Raw genomic sequence first — 20,523 nt, forward strand, 5'->3', positions numbered from 1 at the left:
ATAAACTTCACAAGATTGAAATGAACTGATAAACCAGTTATTTTTATTTAGGTAAGTATATTAATAGTTCAGCATTGTAATAGGTCTAGGTACAAAAAAAAACCTCATTTGCGTTTTAGAAATATTTCTTTTTATTTTCATTTTGTCTAGTGAATAATTGAACCTGAGCAATTTAGCTTACTCATTTTTCTATGTTTTTTGTCTGCAGTACTGAATAATAAGATGGTGTAAGTAAAGAAAAACTTTTATTTTTCTAAAGGGCTTTTGGTTAATTCGTGTTGTAAAAAACTTTTGAATGTGTTATTATATGTCTTTTGTTTTCAGAAAAATTATCACTGCTTAATCGGGCTTGGTAGTTGTTCGATATACTGCAGACTAGATGTTTCACGTTGTATTAATTGTAATACGTTTAATCATTCCTCTAAAGTCTGTAAGAGCAAGTCCCCATTGTTCAGAAATTGATGATCCAAAACAGTATAAAAAATCCACCGATAAATTTGAGGATATTAAGGTTTATCATACTATCTGGGATCATAATAAGTGCCATGCTCCTATCCTAGCTATTAAGAAACTTAAAAATGACCTTTTGGTATCTCAACATAGCAACTAACTTTGTTTGTGATCCTAAAGTCTTCTGACTCATGAATCTCATTTAAATTCTTTCACCTATTAAATCAAAATTAAATGATCTCGATCATTATTTACTATCGTGTAATTTTTCGGAAACGTGGCTTAATGACTTGGTTAGCAATTCTGAGTTCTGCCCTTTGAATTTCAATATTCTTAGATCTGACAGGAGATTTCACAAACTACATCTTACTAGAGGCACAACATTTTTCGATTACTCAAATAGACTTATCTTCCCACGGTTTTAACAGACTCGGTTCACATTATTGGTGCTAAATGTGTCTATGACGGTTCTTCCTTCTCTATTTTTGTAATATATGCTCAACCTAACATAGCCATTGAAGAATTCTCATTATTGTTCAATTTATTAAGTGATCTAATACATTTACATGATCAATATATTTTAATTACTGGGGATTTTAATATACCAGAATATCACACTAACTTAATATACGTCTATATACAACAGAGATTTTCCATGAATTCATTGCTTTGGCTGGCAAATTGTTTAAAAATGGGTTGTAAACAACGCGTTTGAGTTTAATGGTACGGGTTGGTATCGCCAGCTGACAACGCTGGCCTGCATTTCAGTTAGATTATAGCCGGAAGGAGGTGCATCTCTGAAAAAGCATTTTATTTAAAGAAGTCTATTGTTAGTGATACTGAGTGTCTTTGCGTGTTAGTGAGTGTCCTGGGGCCGTTTTTGATTTTTGTGCATACAGTAAAGAATCCTCAAAATGCCTAAGGTACAATCATCCATGAAAGATAAAATCAAGTTATGGTTAGGGAATAATTTGGACACTAATTTTCAATTTGCTTCTTCAACCAAAGACAATGAGTTATTTGCAAAGTGTGTGGAAAAGTTGTAAGTAAACATTTAAAATACTGAAGCTTGAATTATATTCACATTTTTGTTTCCTAGTTTAAGTGCGAAAAAAAATCACACTTTGAACAACACTGCAGTGGCGATGCACATAAAAAGAACGAGAATAAATCCAGTAAACAGACTTTATTAAATATTCATTCCGACAAAGATTTTACGGAATTTTGCACCGATTTATGTAGGACATTTACCGCAGTAAATATTCCAGGGAATAAAGTTAGTTGTCCTGAGTTTAAAAATTTTATGCATAAATATACAGGAAGGCATTTACCCTCAGAAAGCACTCTGAGAAAAAATTATTTACCAAAAGATTACGATATGGTGAGCACTAGAATTTTTTTTTTTTTTAATTTTTTAACATAAATTTTATAATTTACAGCTAATTAAACAAATTAGAAATTCTATTAGCAATAATGGTATATGGATTAGCGTCGATGTGACGACGGACAGATTAGGAAGATACATAGCCCATTTAGTAATTGGAAAGTTATCTTCTGAAGAAGCTGGTTGTTCATTTCTACTAGCTTTGAAGCAGCTTGATAAAACTAATAGCAACACAATCTCGAGATTTATGAACGAATCATTGGGTGTGCTATTGATTATTTTAAGCATTGAAATTATTATAATTTATTTAATTGCTAATTTGTAGCTTTATTGTGGCCAAAAGGAACTGAACACAAAAAAGTTAAATGGTTTGTATCAGATGGTGCTTCATACATGATCAAAACTGGTACTAATTTGAAGGTGTTTTATGAAAATATAACACACTTAACATGTATGGCACATGGGTTACCTTTGGTGTCTGAAACAATTAGACTGAATTATTCAGATGTCAATGGGATAATTAGCAATGTTGAGAAAATCTTTTTAAAAGCACCAATAAGAGTAGAGTTTTATAGAAACAGTTTACCAAATACACCTCTGCCACCTGAACCTGTATTAACCAGGTGGGGCATTTAGATTCAAGCAGCATTGTTTTATGCAGAACACTTTGATGTTTTAAAACGAGTCAGTAAATATATAAGGGTTTTTTGCTATCATTCTTATAGTCAATATTTTTAGGTTGTAATGTCATTTGAAGCCACAGATGCACAAAACATTAAAAAAGCTTAAGAACTCCTGAATAAAGCAAACGTTAAAAATAAACTCTTGTGGATTAAAACTCACTTTAAAATTATTGTTGATGCAATAGAACAATTAGAAACTATAGGTTTAAATTTAAACCATAGTTTGGAAATTGTGGAAAAAGTGTATACATCTTTAACAAACAAACCAGGAAAGGTGGAGGAAACAGCGTTCCAAAAATTATGTTCTTTATTAAAAAATAATCCAGGATACGATTTATACATATGTTCAGTAAATAACGTAATTTGCGGTAATGGAAATGCTACCAACAATACATGCATAAATGAACACGTAGATTGTTCAATATTTAATTTTGCGCCCATCACTTCTTGTGATATGGAACGCACGTTTTCAAAACTTAAAAGTGTTTTAAGCTATCAAAGGTCTAAATTTACAATCGAAAATTTAGAGAAATATATAGTTTGCTTTTTTAATTGATTTTAAATACCTGAGTAGTTTTAGTTTTTGTTAAATGCGACTTGTTTTAATTTGATCACCATTTTTTGCGATAACTTAGATTAGTGGACGTAACTATAAATCGTTTATTTATTTAATCATTTTTTTGTTTGTTACAACAAATATTTGTTTCTATAATGTTGTGTTTAATGTTTTTTTTAAATATATATTTTTTTCATGTATGCCTTTTCGTTGAGGAGATATTTTTTCATCCAGGTTTTTAACCTAAACTAAGATTTTTATAACCTAATTCGTCAATTTTGGTACTTAAAAATGTCCCCTTTTAATAATCACTGAGCAACTTGTATTGAATTATTTTGTCCAGTGTCATGATAATTGTAGGACAATTTAAACGCAATATAATTCTTACGAAAATAAAGCAAACCCGAGCAGTTTTAGTCCTTTCATTTTTCTATTTTTCTTTTGTCTGCAGTGCTGAAGGATTTCTACAAATACAATTATACATACTAAGAAAAAAGGTAAAATATAAACCCCGCCCACCCACCCCATCTCAATTCTGAAGATTTTTTTTAATGTTAGAAACTTCAAACACGTTTAAAAAAGTAAATTTTTCTAAAGAAATCTGGATGAAAACTTCAATGTTAAACCAGGGCAGGTATGGGTGGGGCTTAATCTTTGGGTTTAATGTTTTAAAAAAAATTGGTGGAAAGTTGTTTCGACAGAATTTCCTTGGCACCTAAAATACAATGAGACATATCCAGCATTTTCGAGTTAAATTTTTACTTTAGGTACACAATTTTGTGATGAAATCATCAACATTTTGCAAGGAAACGTAAATCATTGTGGATTAGACTAAAAATAACAGTATTACCAAAATTTCTGGGAAAATGAGTGAATCGTTCCTGATTTAATCAGTAGAATAAATGGACTCATTCATTAATTTTTTTGAGCTACCTAGGGATATAAGCAAATTTAAAAAATATGAATGCAATGATAAATTACAAGTAAAAACTCATCATATTTTGCACATTTTTAGTAGAATTTATTCGGCAAAATTTTGAGATGACGTTATCAATTTTTTAGTAGCATAATCCTGAACCTGTGGTTTATAAATACATTATTGAGATTTTTCGGCTTTTCGGTTTCTCGATTTTTCAACTTTTGATGTTTCAATTTTTCAATATTTCAATTTTTGACATTTTCACTTTTTCCATTCTTCAAATTTTCGATTTCTCCATTATTTTATTTTTCGATTTTTCAGTTGTCCGATGTTTCAATGATACGATTTCGCAATTTTTCAACTTTTCGATATTTTAATTTTTCATTTTTTAAAATTCTAGATTTTTTAATTTCTCGAGTTTTCAGTTCTTCTATGCATATTTCAGTTTTTCAATTCTCGGAATTTATTAAATTTCTGATTTTCCTTTTTTTTAATTTTTCGATTTTCCAGTTTTTCGATGTTTCGATTTTTCTGTTATAGGATTGTCAATTTCTCGATTTCGAAATTTTAGATTTTCCAATTTTTATTTTTTTTATTTTTTCATGTTCGGACTATTTACTATTGCTAAAAATAAAAGTAAAAAATAATTACCAAAATTGTGACTAAAAATATGTAAAAATTAATAGAAAATAGAACACATTGCTGCTAAAACATAAAAATAACTGTACTTTGCCAAAAAAAATCTATTGCATGATTACTGTTCCACTAGAATTGCTAATTTAGGACGTTAGTATCAAACGCAATGAAAGAATTAATTCATAGTTAAACAAACAGTATTTTTAAATCAAATTATGTCAGCAATGAAAGAAGTCGACTTGTAAAAGAGTTTCAACAATGTTGGTCAGCTAAGAATATTTATGAGTTTTATTTTATGACCTGTACTGATTACCGGAAAGGGTCGGTAAGGCTCCCTACTGTGTAAAACTCAGCCATTTATTAGAACGGAAAACTTTGTAAATAGGGTTGCCTAGTTTCACTTTATTTTCATTATTCAGTATTTTTTTAAAAAGCAAATATTGTGATAAATATAAACTTTAAACAAAAATGACCGGGTCTTCCCCATAGAGCTCAATGTGGTTTTTGCACTGATATAAAAGTTGGAGCGAAAAATGCTCTCTCTTCGTTTAAAAATGCAATTTTCTTCGAAGAAAGAACGATTAATTAAACACTAAACAATCACTCATTTTAAAAAATATTGTGTCTTCCCCAGAGATTTAGACATAATCTCGCTACTGGCTCGCGACGAGTAAAAAAAATCATCAGAATTGACATAGGGAGGGTGGGCGGCGCTATATTTTGTTTTTTTTTTTTTTTCTTAGTATGTGTAGATTTATTTTGACAATCAGAAACTTAAAACATGTCTAAAATGGTAAATTTAAATGGTGCTCAATAGAAAATGCCGTAGGATATGCAGACAACCCAAAATACACTTTTCAAGTTCAAGTAAAGTACACCGAAAACTTGAAGATCATATCAAGAAAAATCTACTTTAGAACTCTGATGAATTTTTCCAGGACAATAATAAAACACAAAATATTTTAAATATCTATTATTATCATCAGTTATAAATAAATACACAACCAACCTCAACCTCTTCATTGTGGCTAAGAAATCAACCTTCCCAAAACTGAGTACAACATATACACTATCACAAAATAGAACACAGCTTTGAGCAACTTATGGGCCAAGTAAAACCTGCAAACAACACATTTAATTAATAACCAACTTTCCAAATTCTGCAACCTCTTACCGTCTCCACTTTGGTTTGGCTTGAGGAATCGTCGAAGGGTCGTCTTTTATCACAAACGTCCTCAAACCCAAACAATGCGTCTTCTGGTACTCGTTCCAATCGAGCTCCTTAATACTAAAAGGAAACATCTTTTGGTCGGCACTTGAGCAACCCTTCCACAACGCTTGCGTATTGTCGTTGTAGAACTTCCACTCGTTTGAACAGAAGTGGGAAATGACTGACTCGAATTTGATGATCTTTTTGTAGATCTTCAACATACTGAAACCGATTTTTTGATATATACAACATAAAAGTAGACGAAGTGTCTTACATCGGCTTCTGTCTTGATAACAGTAGTCCAAAATCCATGACTAAAGCTGGTAGTAGGTGTAAGAATACGGTGTAAAGAAAATGCACAAAGTAGTTTTTGTTTAAAGTCAAACTGTAACACCAAACACACCGAGTGGTGGGAAGTCCGATCCCCCATTTCTTGCACTTGAACATGAAAGATTCCCAGTTTTCGCGATTTTCGCGGCTGGAAACGTAGTTGTAAATGGGAATATCCTTGGTGTTTTTGTCTACTGCGGTTTGGTATGAAGCGGCAATCATGTTGTTAATGACGTAGTCTCCGGGTACTAACTCTGCACTTTTGTTTGGGTCGCAGTGTATTGTTCGGAGTAGACCAGTACCGGCGCCTACTACTATACCGGTGGCGCCATATAAATTGTCAATCCAGCTTCTAAGAGGCTCTTTGTATGTCGCTATAACTGATTAGGAGAAAATTAAACTGGGTTTGAAACTGTGGCTTGATAGTACCTATTGCTGGTCGTACCATGCAGACCGGAAGACCTCTTCCGTAGTGAGAGACGACGTCTTCTGCAATAGCTTTGGTGAAGGTATATGTGTTGGGCCAACCTTGGATAATTCTTTAAAAAAGCAGACGAATAAAATCTAGACTTTAAGTTATAAAATTAAAGCAAATTTATTCGTTGATACCAGGTTCTAGACGAATCGTTAATTTACAATTTTGATTTATTTTAATTCTGACGTGTGTCATTAAGAAAGGTTCTAGCTTTGATAAACCATTCTATTCTACTTTTTCTGTTCTAAACTATTTGAATAAACACTGAATACATACTTCGGGGTTTCTTCTATCAACGTCTTCTCCGGCGTTGTCTCGACCATCTCGATCAACTCGTCAGCTGTGATGGGTAATTTGTAGAAGACTTCTTTGATTTCGGATTGGTTGCAGTTGGCATAGGCGGTACTAACATGGACGAAAGACTCCAAGTGTTTGCACTGTTTGGCGATCTTGAGAAGATCGCGAGTACCACGGACGTTAATCGCCGTCGCTACGTTTATTTTTTCGTCGAACCTTACGGTGGCCGCTATGTGGAAGATCACGTGTACCTGAGATAAGTAGGTTTAGGTTTTGGTTCCTCGTGATCAAGGTACTCACATTTTCTGTTATGGTGGATATACCGGAGTCCGTTAAACCTAGGTTTGGCAAAGACGCGTCGCCTTTAAGTATGCTGATTTTGTGTTGGAATTTTGGGAATAGTTTGGCTAGAGGGCTGAAGATCTGAAAATGATAATAGGTTGTAAATTGGTTACCAGGTTATGGGGTCACGTTATAAAGCATTAAGTGATATTGACTTTGTAAACGATCGAACAATACGTGACGTGGAGTCGTCAAAAATGAATAAATGGTTTAGAATTACGTAACTTTAACGAAAAACATCTTTGGGATACTTTGAAAATCTAAAACTTCGCATATCTTGATTTAGAACCATCAATTGGTTGCGTTTTCGTTTTAGCTCGTCGATATCTCTATTCCAGATTTTTTATGTAGAAGACATTTTTTTCTTGATGTCGAATTGTAAAAGTCCTTTTCGGAAACATTTCTTCTAAAATTCCGATTACTTTTCCAGAATCGTCAAAATGAAATATATTCATTTTTGGGCGTTTTAAAAATTTAATTTTGAATCCGAAAATTTCACGAACCTTGGTTTGGACGACTTTGCCAAAAACTCAATTTCTCACATTTCTCGGAGCACTTTCGAAAATTACTTGAACAGTTTCTTGGTCATTTATTCGAAAATTCTAACCAGTTTATTTTAAAAATATGATTTTTAAGACAAAAATTTAGAAAATCAATATGAAATTTTTTGTCTTTTGGAACAAAGTCGAAAATTTCCTAAATACATTTTTTGTAGATTTTGACTTTGCAGAAGTCATTTTAACAAACATCTAATAGAAAATTCGAACCACTTTTCCCTAGAACTCAAAGTAAAATATAGTCATTTTTGGGATATTTAAACAAATTTATTTTGAAACCGAAAATTTTGAAAATCTTGGTGTAAATCCATCAACAGGCTACTTTTCCAACTATCTCGTCCAGATTTATATCCCAGATTTTTCGTAGGCTTTTAGTGTAATATGTCAGAATTTTTGCTGGGTTTTTAGGCAGCTTTGTCAAAAGCTCAAATTTTCATTAATTGTCCCTTATGCAATTTTTGATCTTTTTCCGAACAGTTTAAAAAAAAATTATCGAAGGACACTTTTTTGGTGATTTCGACTTGCAGAAGTCACATTCGGTAAGATTTCTTAAAAAATTCTAACCACTTTTCCACAGTCCTCGAAATAAAATCTGGTCATTTTTGGTGTGTTTTACGAATTTGATTTTAAAACCGAAAATTTTGAAAGTCTTCACGCACTTAGCCGAAAGCTCAAATTTTCAATTAATCTCGTTTATGAAATTTTTGACTTTTTCCCGAGAATTTCGTACACATCTTTTTGTTGATTTCGACTTGCAGACACCATTTCTGGTAACATTTATTCGAAAATTTCAAACATTTTTCCATAGTCAAAACAAAATGTGTTTTTTGGGAATTAAAAAAAAATTTGACAGCAAAAATTTTGAAAATCTTGGTTTGGGTCCATCAACAGGATGTTTTAACAATCAACTCGTGGAGATTAAATGCCGGAATTTTTCGATTTTTAGGCCCCTTTGCCGAAAGTTTCAATTTCCAAAAAATCTCGTTCATGAAATTATTGAACTTTTTCCCAGCAGTTTCGAAAATTACCTAGAGCCACTTCTTTGTTGATTTCGACTTGTTGAAGTCATTTTCGGTTAATTTATTCGAAAATTCCAACAACTTTTCCATAGAACTCAAACTGAAATATGGCCATTTTTGGGCTATTTAAAAAAAATGACATTGAAACCGAAAATTTTTAAAAAAGTGGCTGTTTTTCCAGTTAGCTCGTCCAGATTAATATTTCAGAATTTTCCATGGATTTTTAGGCAGCTTTGTCAAAAGCTCGCATTTTCATTAATTTTCCATTATGCCATTTTTAACCTTTTTCCGAACAGTTTAAAAAAATTATCGAACGACACTTTTTTGGTAATTTCGACTTGCAAAAGTCATATTCGGTAAGATTTCTTCAAAAATTCCAACCACTTTTCCACAATACTCGAAAAAAAATCTAGTTAATTTTGGTGTATTTTAAAAATTTGAGTTTAAAACCGAAAATTTTGAAAATATTTAGCTGGGTCCATCAACAGGCTGTTTTTCAGATTAAGTCGTCCAAATTTACATACCAGGATTTTTCGTGGATTTTTAGGCTACTTTGCCAAAAGCTCAAATTTTCATAAATCTCGTTTGTGAAATTTTTGACTTTTTTCCGAGCAGTTTCGGGAATTACTTAAAGACATCTTTTTGTTCACTTCGCCTTGCACAAATCACTTCCGGTGACACTTATTCGAAAATTGCAAACACTTTTCCAGAGTCATTAAAATAACATCATTTTTGCGAATTTAAAAAAAATAATTTTGAAACCAGAAATTTTGAAAATCTTGGTTTAGGTCCATCAACAAGCTGTTTTTCCAATTAGCTCATCCAAGTTTATATGCCATAAAGACCTTTTTTTGTTGACTTTGACTTGTAAAAGTCATCTTTGGCAACATTTATCCGAAAATTTCAACCGCTTTTCTACTTGAAATGAAATCTCGTTAATTTAGTGTATTTAAAAAATTTGATTTTAAAACCAAAAATTTTGAAAATCTTGGTCCATCCACAGGCCGTTTGTCCAATTAGCTCGTCGAAATTTATATCCCAGAATTTTTCGTGAATTTTTAGGCAGTTTTGTGCAAAGCTCAAATTGAAAATTTCAAACGTTTTTCCAGAATAGTCAAATTAAAATTTGTTTTTTTTTTAAATTAATTTTTAAACCGCTAATTTTGAAAATCTGTGTCTAAGTCCATCATCAGGTTATTTATCCAATTAGCTCGTCAAGATTGATTTTCCAGAATGTTTCGTGAATTTTTAGGCAACTTTGCCAAAATTTAAAATTTTTAACAATTCCTTGTCATGAAATTTTTCACTTTTTTCCGACCAGTTGCAAGAATCACCATAATACATTTTTTTATTGAATTTGAGATTCAGACGTTATTTTCAGCAACATTCCTTCGAAAATTCCAACCACTTTTCAGAATCATCAAAATGAAGTACGCTAATTATTATGGACACTATTTTAAAAAATCAATTTTGAATCCCACTATTTTTAAAATAATTCTCCCTAATGAATTTTTCGCCGTTTTTCCAGCAGTTTCGAAAATTACCTAATGACTTTTCTCGATACCATAGATAGGAAAATTTCAACCACTTTTCCCGACTAGTCAAAATGGAATCATGTCATTTTTGGAATATTTGAAAAATTTGATTTTGAAACCGAAAATTTTGACAATTTTTACATGCGTCCATCAACAGGTTGTTTGTTCAACTAACTCGTCCAGATTTACATTCCAGAATTTTTCGTGGATTTTTAGGCAACTTTGCCAAACGCTCAAATTTTCAATATGAAATTTTGACCTTTTTTCAAACAGTTTCGAAGACTACCTGAAAACATTTTTTTGTTGATTTCAACTTGCAGAAGTCATTTATTAGAAAAATCCAACCACTCTTTCAGAATACTCAAAATAAAATCGGGTAATTTTTGGGATATTTAAAATCTAAAAATTTTATTTTGAAACCAAAGATTTCGAAAATTTTGGTGCTGTGACTGTGAATAGATTATGTTTCTCGAACCATTTCGTCGAGATCTATATCCAGATTTTTTTGGACTTTCGAAAATTTCCCAAAGTTATTTTTTTGTTGATTTTGAATCGCAGAAGTCATTCTCAATACCATAGATTTGAAAATTCCTAACCTTTTTTCCAGAGTGCTCAAAATGAAATCATACCTAGTTATTTTTACATTATTTGAAAAATTTGATTTTGAAACCGCAAATTCTGAAAATTTTTACCTGGGTCCATCAACAGGTTATTTTTCAATTAGCTCGTCCATCGAAAATTTTGGTTTAGGACCATAGATTACGTTTTTTGAATCAGCTCGTCGATCTACATCCATTCCAAAATTTTTGGTGGATTTTTAGGCAACTTTGCCAAAAATTTTCAATCAAACTGCTGACCTTTTTCGGAAAAATTTAGTGCATATTGCGAAAAACTGGTCAAAATCTCATAACTCTACTGAAAGGCAAAATCTGGAGCACGTGTATTTGTTTCGGTTGAGTTTATGATTTCTTGTACAACCTTGTCCTAGATAATTTTTTTTCACAGTTTAAAAATGGTAAACAGCCTATAGCCGATTTTTGAAAGGTCAGAACGATATTATCTAACATTTAAACCATTTGAATAAAAGTGAAATTTTTCATAGCATCACTAACGCAAAAAAAATTAAATTTGACACAACTAAAAAGCAGCAACAAAGTGTGTAATTATACATAAATTCATACCTGCCATATGAAAAGGTTCCTAAAAAGCCAACCACATTTTATTGGCAATATGTAAGTATTAGGTGAGTCACAATGTGCTATCGCAACACATTAAACTATGCAAAAATGGTTTCATGGTGATAAACAAACGAACATTTCATACTCCTCATTCATACAAATTTGTTTAATTTGTTTTCAAATTTACATACATGAGCAAAAAATGGACACCGACATTGACAGTGAAACTGAATCAAGAACATAATTACAACAATTTAAAAGAAGCAAACGAAATAAATAAAAACGCTGCCTGGGAACTTGTTTTATCTAGTCCACGCGTTCCTCATTTTTAATTGATTAATTGCTAACTTTTAACGTAACTGGTTCCCCCTTGTTAAACGAGTACTGTTATCAAAAAACGGAAAAATCACTCTGGAAAGCGCTCGAATGATGAGAAATCGGTACTTTCTTTGTTGTTAAATCAGCAGCGAGATATCTGCTAATAGATAGTCACTGACCTTCGGTAGCCACTAATGTAGTCGGAGAAAGTATACATAATTTTCGTCTCGGAATTGGATAATATTTCGCAGAAACAAAAAATATGTAAATAAATAAATAAAAAAAAATTATAACAATAAGCAAAAGTGAATTTAATAATTGTATGTACGATTCGTGCAAAAATGCGTGACCTCGCCATGATAACGTAATGATTACCGATGTTGGCAGGTTCAACTTTTACCTTTGCAACGGGTCACAGAACGTTTACAGTTATAAATCGAGTGTATTTGCTTATGGCACGTTCTACGTAAGGTGCGCTTGATTAAGGCAAATTAAGTATATTTGCATACACAAGATTAAGATAAACATTGTCAGTTGTGTATGTTAATGAATACTTTTTTATTGTTTATAAATGGATAATTTTTATTAGCACGTATTTGGCTTTATTATCATTAATATACCGCTAAAGGATTATGTATTTCTCTTTCTATCTCTCTCTAAAATATGTAAATATAACGTTGCGAGGATTTTGTCTACTTTTAATTTCGTTTTTGTCTGCAATTTTATATTTTAATAGTCGTTATGAACAAAAAGCAAGGTTGACGAGTTTTCGCTTAAAAAGGCATTAGGAGTTAAATTTAGTATTATTTTAACAACAATTTTTTGCCGTGGATACGATTAACTAAATCATTGGACAGCAATTTCAGAAAATAAGTGTCGGCATTTTATTCATTAATTAACTTCATGTTTTTTGGTGTTTCTTAGTTTAAAAAACGAAAACGTAGTTGCGTTTGTTTATCGTCTGTTTTTGATTGGGATCTAGATAATTATCCAAACTACCGAATTGATATATAAATTTTAAGAATAAAATTTTAAAATGTACAACCCTCTTGTTTTTTAGCAGCGAGCTTTTATGTTTTAAAACTGTGTACAGAGGTGTTCCAAAATATTCAAGTAAGAACGAATTTATTTTTTTGATTAACTCAAAAACAGTATATCCAACTTATTGAACAGTTCAAACGTTGCGATTTTATGTAAAAACCTAATTTTCGAATTTTTTATAGGTAGAAAAAAAATAACTTGTCTTATATTTTATATTTATTTTTCAAATTCTGATGCTATGTTGCCAAGTCAGTCCCATTTGTTTCATTTTTTAGCAATAGACAGAGTGTTTATACAAAATAAAAAATTATAGTTTGCTAATATTCATTTCTTAGTTGTTTCCAACAAAACATCCTGTATTTTACTATTATACTTTAATCTTTTTTTAATTCTCGTCCACTTAATTTTTTGATTTGGTTATTATTTATCCAAAAAATACTGCAAAGCAGATGTCAACAATATCTGTGTTACGATTTTTTTGGGAACATTTATGTTGTTAAGAAATGTAAAAATTGAAACATTTTGTCGAAAAAAAAATTAAATTTAGTAAAAATTAAATTTTATTAAAAAAATGTAAACCTTTAAACATCCTGTATTTTATTATTATACCTTAATTTTTTTTATTTTAGTCCACTTAAATTTCTGATTTGATTATTATTTGTCCAGAAAATAATGCAAATAAGATGTCAATAATGTCTGTGTTACGATTTTTTTGTGAATATTTATATTATTAAGAAATGTAAAAATTGAAGCATTTTTTCGAAAAAAAAAAATAAATTTAGTAAAAATTCTGTTATTTATAAGATCCTAGTGCCGTTCCTTAGAACCAACAAGAATGAATGATAAAAAAGTAAGAGGGGTGGGTGGGTGGGCGGGCCACTTTTTTCTTAGCATGAAATCTTAGATTCCACGATTTGTCAAAATAAAATTCAATTTCCATTTTACAGTAAATTAAATAAACCAATGAGCTTTTTTTTCTTATCTTATCAAATACTAACCCCGACCACCCACCCTATATTTTCTTGGAAGGTATGTCATTTGCAAAAATCGTTCTTATCTTAGCAAATACCAGCCCCACCCACCCGCCCTTTATTTTCTTGGAAGATATGTCATTTGCCAAAATCATTCTTGTCTTATCAAGTACTAGCCCCACCCACCCGCCCTCTATTTTCTTGGAAGATATCTCATTTGCCAAAATCATTCTTATCTTAGCAAGTACTAGCCCCGCCCAGCCGCCCTCTGTCTTTTTGGAAGATACGTTAGTTGCCAAAATCAGTCTTATCTTAGCAAGTACTAGCCCCGCCCACCCGCCCTCTATTTTCTTAGAGGGTATATCATTTGCCAAAATTAGTCTTAACTTGGCAAGAATTTTTTTCTAAAAATTGTTAGAGGTAGAAAAAATCAGAAGCTAAAGATGTACGGTTCCCTGAATAGCATACAACAAAATTATTTTTTTCTATACAGAGTGTTTATATAAAATAAAAAATTATAGTTTTCTAATATTCATTTCTTAATTGTTTCCAACAAAACATCATGTATTTTACTATTTATTATACCTTAATCTTTTTTACTTTAGTCCAGTTAATTTTCTGATTTGATTATTATTTGTCCTGAAAATAATGCAAATAAGATATCAACAATATCTGTGTTACGATTTTTTTTGAAAATTTATGTTAAGAAATATAAAAATTGAAGCATTTTTTTGAAAAAAAAAATTAAATTTAGTAAAGATTAAATTTTATTTAAAAAAATGTAATCCTAGATTCTGTTATTTATAAAATCCAAGTTCCGTTCCTTAGAATCAATAACACAGAATGATCAAAAAGGAAGAGGGGTGGGTGGGTGATCCGGCCACTTTTTTCTTAGTTTGAAATCTTAGATTCTACCGCTTGTCAAAAGAGAATTCAATTTCCATTTTACAGTAAATAAAATAAACCAATAAGCTTTCTTTTCTTATCTTCTCAAATACAAGCCCCGCCCACCCACCCTCTATTTTCTTGGAAGGTATGTCATTTGCCAAAATCATTCTTATCTTAGCAAGTACTAGCCCCGCCCACCCACCCTCTGTTTTCGTGGAAGATATGTTATTTGCCAAAATCAGTCTTATCTTAGCAAGTACTAGCCCCGCCCACCCGCCCTCTATTTTCTTAGGGGGTATATCGTTTGCTAAAATTAGCATTAACTTGAGAATCATTTTTTTCTAATAATTATTAGAGGTAGCAAAAATCAGGAAAAGATATACAATTCTCTGCAAAAATATTTTCTTCTCTACAGAGTGTTTTCTTTTCTAGGCAGAGCAGACAACGTTTTTTTAGAATGCCCTATGTAGTTTTACGTATTCTCTTAGCTTTATAACCATAGTTTATTTTTGAAATTCTAATGCGACGTTGCCATGTTATTTCATTTTTTAACTTCTTTAGCAATTTTTAAGATCTGTGTTAAAATATTTTATGGGAACATAAACAGATTTTAATATACAGACTGGGTATAAAAATATAAATTTTAGAGTTTTCAAATATTCATAAAAAAATACTTAAATACTAAAAAAATGTCAGTAATTATCAACTTTTAATATAGAAAATATTTAACAAAAAAAAAAAACAGAGCAAGAAACAAAATTAAATGAAGCCATATTTTTATAAACATACTGTATATTAAAACTCAATTTTATATTTATCTCTCCACAAAATATTGTGATCCAGATTTCAAAAATAATTCTATTGCCTTTTTTGTGAAACCTTCCAAAGGTAAAAAATTTCAAAAAAACTTGGCAACGGCGCAGCGGAATTTCAAAAATAAACCGTGGCTATAAAGCCTAAGCAAAAATCAATCAAAATATAAAAAAATATATGTATAAGGTATTCTATTTCAAACAGAACACTCTGTATTATTAGATTAGAGTTGAAAATAATTTTAGTATATACAGGGTGATGAAAAAATGGCATATGTGCTGGATAAAAAAATCCCTGCACCAAATTTTGAAAATACTGGACGTTAAATTTGAAGCTTTAGCTTCCTAATTTTGATTTGTTTTAATTAACTGCATAGTCTAATAAACAGTTAAATAATTAGTTATTAATAATTTAATAATAATTTGCTAAAATACGAGTCACAAGTCATTTTTGACAATTTTATCCGAATTTTAGATTTTCAGTCAAATTCATATTGAAACATCAGAATTACAAAGTTAATTTTCTTCGATTTTAAAGTTTAATATTTTCAAAAATTTGCTCAAAAATTTGTTTTTTCTGATTTTGTTAGCAATGTAAGTGTTTACAAAAAAATTGCACAAAAGTTATTTTGAACATGGATTTTGCAATATGTTATATACACATATATGCACTTTGTTGTATCAATAATACTGAGTCAACATACAGAGTGATTATGAAAAAATTATAATTTACAAATATTCATATCGTAGTTATTTCTAATAAAACATCTTGTATTTTATTACTACAACCTGATCTTTTTTCTCTTAAAAATATACAGGTGCCCTTTTTCGAAAAACACCAAGGCTCAATTTTCTTGATTTTTGGTTATTTATCCATCAACTTTTGCAAAAGAAATATCAAGAATAAGTGTGAATTCTATAAAAAACAAATACAAGTTGTATGTTGCACCTCAAAAACAGAACACTGTATAATTGATTTCGAAATTTTCGGTCGCACGGTATATTTTGCAAAATGTTAAATTTATTCTAGTTAAAACTAATTGAAAAATCAGCCACTTTTGGAACACAACACCAAAGCACAAACAACTAACACACAAACGTAGCGGAAATTTTGTGAATTAAAACAAAAAAAATTAGTATTTTTCCACACGAATCACCATTGTAGCGCACACAACACTGACAACTATAATTATGCAATTAAAAACAAAAATCATACAAATAACAAATACCTGGTCACTGTACAATTTATCCACCCTGGTGTGTTCATCTTCTCCCTTCTTCGGCCTGACCAAAATATAGATGGCCTCTATATCGGGACATGCCCTTAACAGCTTCTCCACTAACAGCTTCCCCAAAAATCCGGTGGCTCCGGTGACGAAAACCGTCTTATCCTTGTAAAACTCCGCGATCTTCGATCCTTCGTGTGGGCACCATTTGACCTCACTCGATTCCCGCCACAGACGGAGACTCTCCTCGGCATCGGAATGTGTCTTCATTTCGCGTGTGTCCAGACGAGTAACACACTTCGAGTCTTACGATAATTCTGTAGTGGTACCATGTAGGAGAATGGAGTTATAGGTGGGTAATAACCTTGAGGAGTGGAAGCGGCGGGTCGAGGGTGGGGATTTTTTGGCAATTTTTGGAGCATTTTGGTTAATTGTGGGTGACTAAGGAATTTTCGATGGAAATTTTTGGTGAAATTAATGCAGGTGGAAAATTTTGTTTAGAAAGTGGCGCCGGAAAGGTTTGGTGTGTCGTGAGGATAATTATTTTGATAAAGATAAGGAGGAGTTTTGAATCGGGTTGAAAATTTTCAATTTTTTTTTGATAGAGACGAATCTATATCTTCTAAAGTGATGACCTATTTTGGTTGTTAGTATGATGTTTGCACTGAAATCAACATGATTTTGGCACATTTACATACATTTTAACACAGTTGAACACAGGATATGTATTTACGTCTGTTGACGGTGACGGTGGGGAGGTATTGTTTTTTGTCGGTTAGAAACGGTTGTACTTTTTTATTAGTCAATAACATAAAACACAATAAGTTGTTTCAAAGCTGTAACAACACACAGCAAAAAATCTACGAAAACACTGATGCTAACTGTAGATTATCATCGAAAGATTTACTATTTATCGTTTGCATAAACAAAAAAAAAATATATATAAATTTTAAGACCTGTAAATTTATTCTACATAAATGTATATGTTATGTGCCATAAATTTGCAACTGTTAAAAAAATGGATTGTCATTTTTAAAACTATTAAACGGGTTATGCATAAGTTGCACTGTTCTTTCAACCACATTGCAAGGTCGTGTCGAGTCGAAAGTGTGGTTTCTGTAATGTTTTTAATTAAAAATAAACCGGACATTATTTAGCATAATCAACAGTACCGGTGTTTGAGAATGAATAGGTGTACGTTCGAAAAGAAAAAATCGGATTATAAGCTAAGTAAATGCATATTGCATACATATTTTGCATATTTTACCAGTGTTTTGGCAACTTTCGCTTATTTGGTAGAGTTTTAGCTGCTTTTATCGAGGTCGGTCCGTGCTTTTAATTGCACCGCTTTAATTACCTACTACTCAAAATTTGTTCATTCTGAAAATACAAGAGTGGAATTTTAAGGTGGCTCCGATTAGGTATGTCTATTTTGGCATTTAAAAAGTGCAACTTAGTTTGTCCTGAAATTTTTATTAAACACGCCTTGAAAATTGTAGAAGATCATATTACAATCTTGTGGGTTTTCTTACATAAGAACAAGAGAGCTTATTTATTGAGTAGGCTTTGATATTTTTTCTTTAAGTTAGATAACTGATTTGATGATTTAGTTTTTTGTCTGTCAGTTGACATTTGCTTTGAGCTGGATTGCCACTTTTCTGCTTCATTTATTAGATCAGAATTATTAGACGCAATTTTTTAATCAAGCAAACAAATGTTTTAATTTTGTCAGCATAGATAATTATAATTTGTCTTTGTGACAGATTCACAGATCATTGCGATATTATTTAAAAAGAAAATGCCTAAAATAGTTTTACTGCAACAAAAAATTGCAATAAAAAGATGTTTTTTTTTATTTTCTATAATGTAAAAATACGCTGTAAAATATATTTTAATTTTTTTTCTCATAGGTGGGAACATCAACTGTGGCGAAAATTTTATCAACAGGTGACCAAAATTTAAAAACATCACTATCTGGCAAGCGAAAACCAACGGATTTATTTACAAATTAGACGTTTCGGAAAGACCTGCAACGACAAATTTGGCAACTTAATGAAAAAAACCAATATTTCACTGTAGATACTCTTTTGGCATATTCTAGGGAAAAGTTAGAATTTAAATGGGGGCGAACCACATTATACAAAATTCTTAAGTCAATGGGTTATAAACACAGAGAAGTAAATGGTCGCAAAATTCTATGTGAACGAAAACATGTCGTTGCAGCCAAAATACTTTTTTGAGAACATATTTACAGTTTCTAAATTCTTGTGAAAATTTGGCTTTCGTGTATTTGGATGAAACATGGATCTATCAAAATGGTTCGTTCATTCGTCGCTGGGTGCACGATACTGATCTATAGAGAGCGAATTTCTAGGTTTAATGCTTTTTGTGAAAAATGTAAGCACTTCAAAACTTTTTTATATCTGTAACTATGATACAATTTGGAGTCATTTAACACATTTTTTTATGCTTATTTGGTTTTTTTCAATTTTATGCAAAATAAAACTTATATGCTTATTTAATGCTTTTTTCGACGAATATGAGTTTTAATGCATATTTTGTTCAAATTCCGGCATGTCGGGATGACAAATACTTGTTAGTTAGCCGTATCGTATCGTATGCATTTTACCTGGACTTGACCATTGAAGTACACTTACTCAAGACCCTTTCTGTGAATAGGTTTCGGTCGTTTGGGTAATAAAATTTTATTATAGGATTGGAAAAATACTCCATAGATTTTATGACTTTAAATCCTTACTTCTGTTGATAATGAATTAAAGCTTTTAACCAGATGTTCTTTTTCGGCATTTTGCGGCAAGACCATTGAAGATTTTCTAGAAAAAAGGATTATTGTACCCAACTACCTACCTTAAAATTTTTCTAATGCAAACTTTTAAGTAAATGAACCGTTTATTTCACAATCATCAGTCTATCGCATCTGTCGTAGTACAGTGTTGTACGTGGTTCTCCCTTGTTACATGTTGAGTTCGTTTTGGTAATATTACTAATATTTTAAAAGAACGCCGACAGTAAAATCGACGCCGGATGAGTGGATAAGGGATTTTCCAGAATTAAAATTAGGAAACAACTAAATATTCTGCAGAGCTTGTGTGAAAACCGTAAGCCCACTAATTTTTTTTTATCTATTTTCCTTTGTTAATCCTGTATATGTATGTTGTTTTAGATTCAAAGTGATAAAAAATATAACGTGACGCAATATGTCAGAACGACTCTTCATGTAGAAAGGAAGAAAATGTTTGAAGTTTCTAAAATTAAACAGCAGACCATACATGAATCTGTTGCATCTACTTCCACAAAAGATGAGCAGTTTCAGTTTAATTTCGATATATGTCAAATGATGATCCAGTCCAATATACCTTTAAAAAAACTGGAGAAAGGCCCTCTTCAAGAATTCCTTGAAAAACACTGCAATCGACATATTCCGGTTGAAAGTACTCTCCGAAAAAATTATGTAGGCCCAGTGTTTCAGCAAGTTTACAACGAAATTAAACATCGCATTGGAGATAATTATTTATGGTTCGCTGTCGATGAAACAACCGATAGTTGTGGAAGATAAGTACGTGGCAAGTTTAATTGTTGGAATCTTAAATGAAAATTTCCCTAGTCGAGGGTATGTAGTAAGTATGAAAATGTTAGATAAAACAAATGTCAATACGATTACCAGATTTGTAAATG

At 31.3% G+C, this 20,523-nt stretch overlaps 1 protein-coding gene across 1 annotated transcript; it reads right to left on the reverse strand.

Annotated features, from left to right (window-relative positions):
- Positions 1-5,585: 5,585 nt before the first annotated feature.
- On the reverse strand, positions 5,586-17,159 carry LOC135142598 (fatty acyl-CoA reductase wat-like). Its single transcript, XM_064074334.1, has 7 exons — positions 16,831-17,159; positions 7,241-7,363; positions 6,920-7,191; positions 6,598-6,707; positions 6,113-6,548; positions 5,803-6,060; positions 5,586-5,747 (listed from the first exon to the last, which is right to left on the reverse strand). The coding sequence occupies exons 1-7, from the start codon at positions 17,095-17,097 to the stop codon at positions 5,657-5,659; spliced, it is 1,557 nt and encodes a 518-aa protein (XP_063930404.1). The 5' UTR covers positions 17,098-17,159; the 3' UTR covers positions 5,586-5,656.
- Between the last annotated feature and the right edge of the window lie 3,364 nt (positions 17,160-20,523).

The sequence above is a fragment of the Zophobas morio genome, unplaced genomic scaffold, assembly GCF_036711695.1.
Source record: "Zophobas morio isolate AGI-343-1 ecotype UQ-CSIRO unplaced genomic scaffold, CSIRO_AGI_Zmor_V1 ptg000049l, whole genome shotgun sequence".
Classification (NCBI taxonomy): Eukaryota; Metazoa; Arthropoda; class Insecta; order Coleoptera; family Tenebrionidae; genus Zophobas; species Zophobas morio.

Bases quoted from the DNA above. Each gene is read 5' to 3' on its own strand.
- LOC135142598 (XM_064074334.1), bottom strand. From the start codon at position 17,097: ATGAAGACACATTCCGATGCCGAGGAGAGTCTCCGTCTGTGGCGGGAA. The intron at 6,708-6,919 runs GTATGTATTCAG...GCTTTTTTAAAG, and splicing joins TTGATAGAAGAAACCCCGAA to AATTATCCAAGGTTGGCCCA. The intron at 6,061-6,112 runs GTAAGACACTTC...AATCGGTTTCAG, and splicing joins TTATCAAGACAGAAGCCGAT to TATGTTGAAGATCTACAAAA.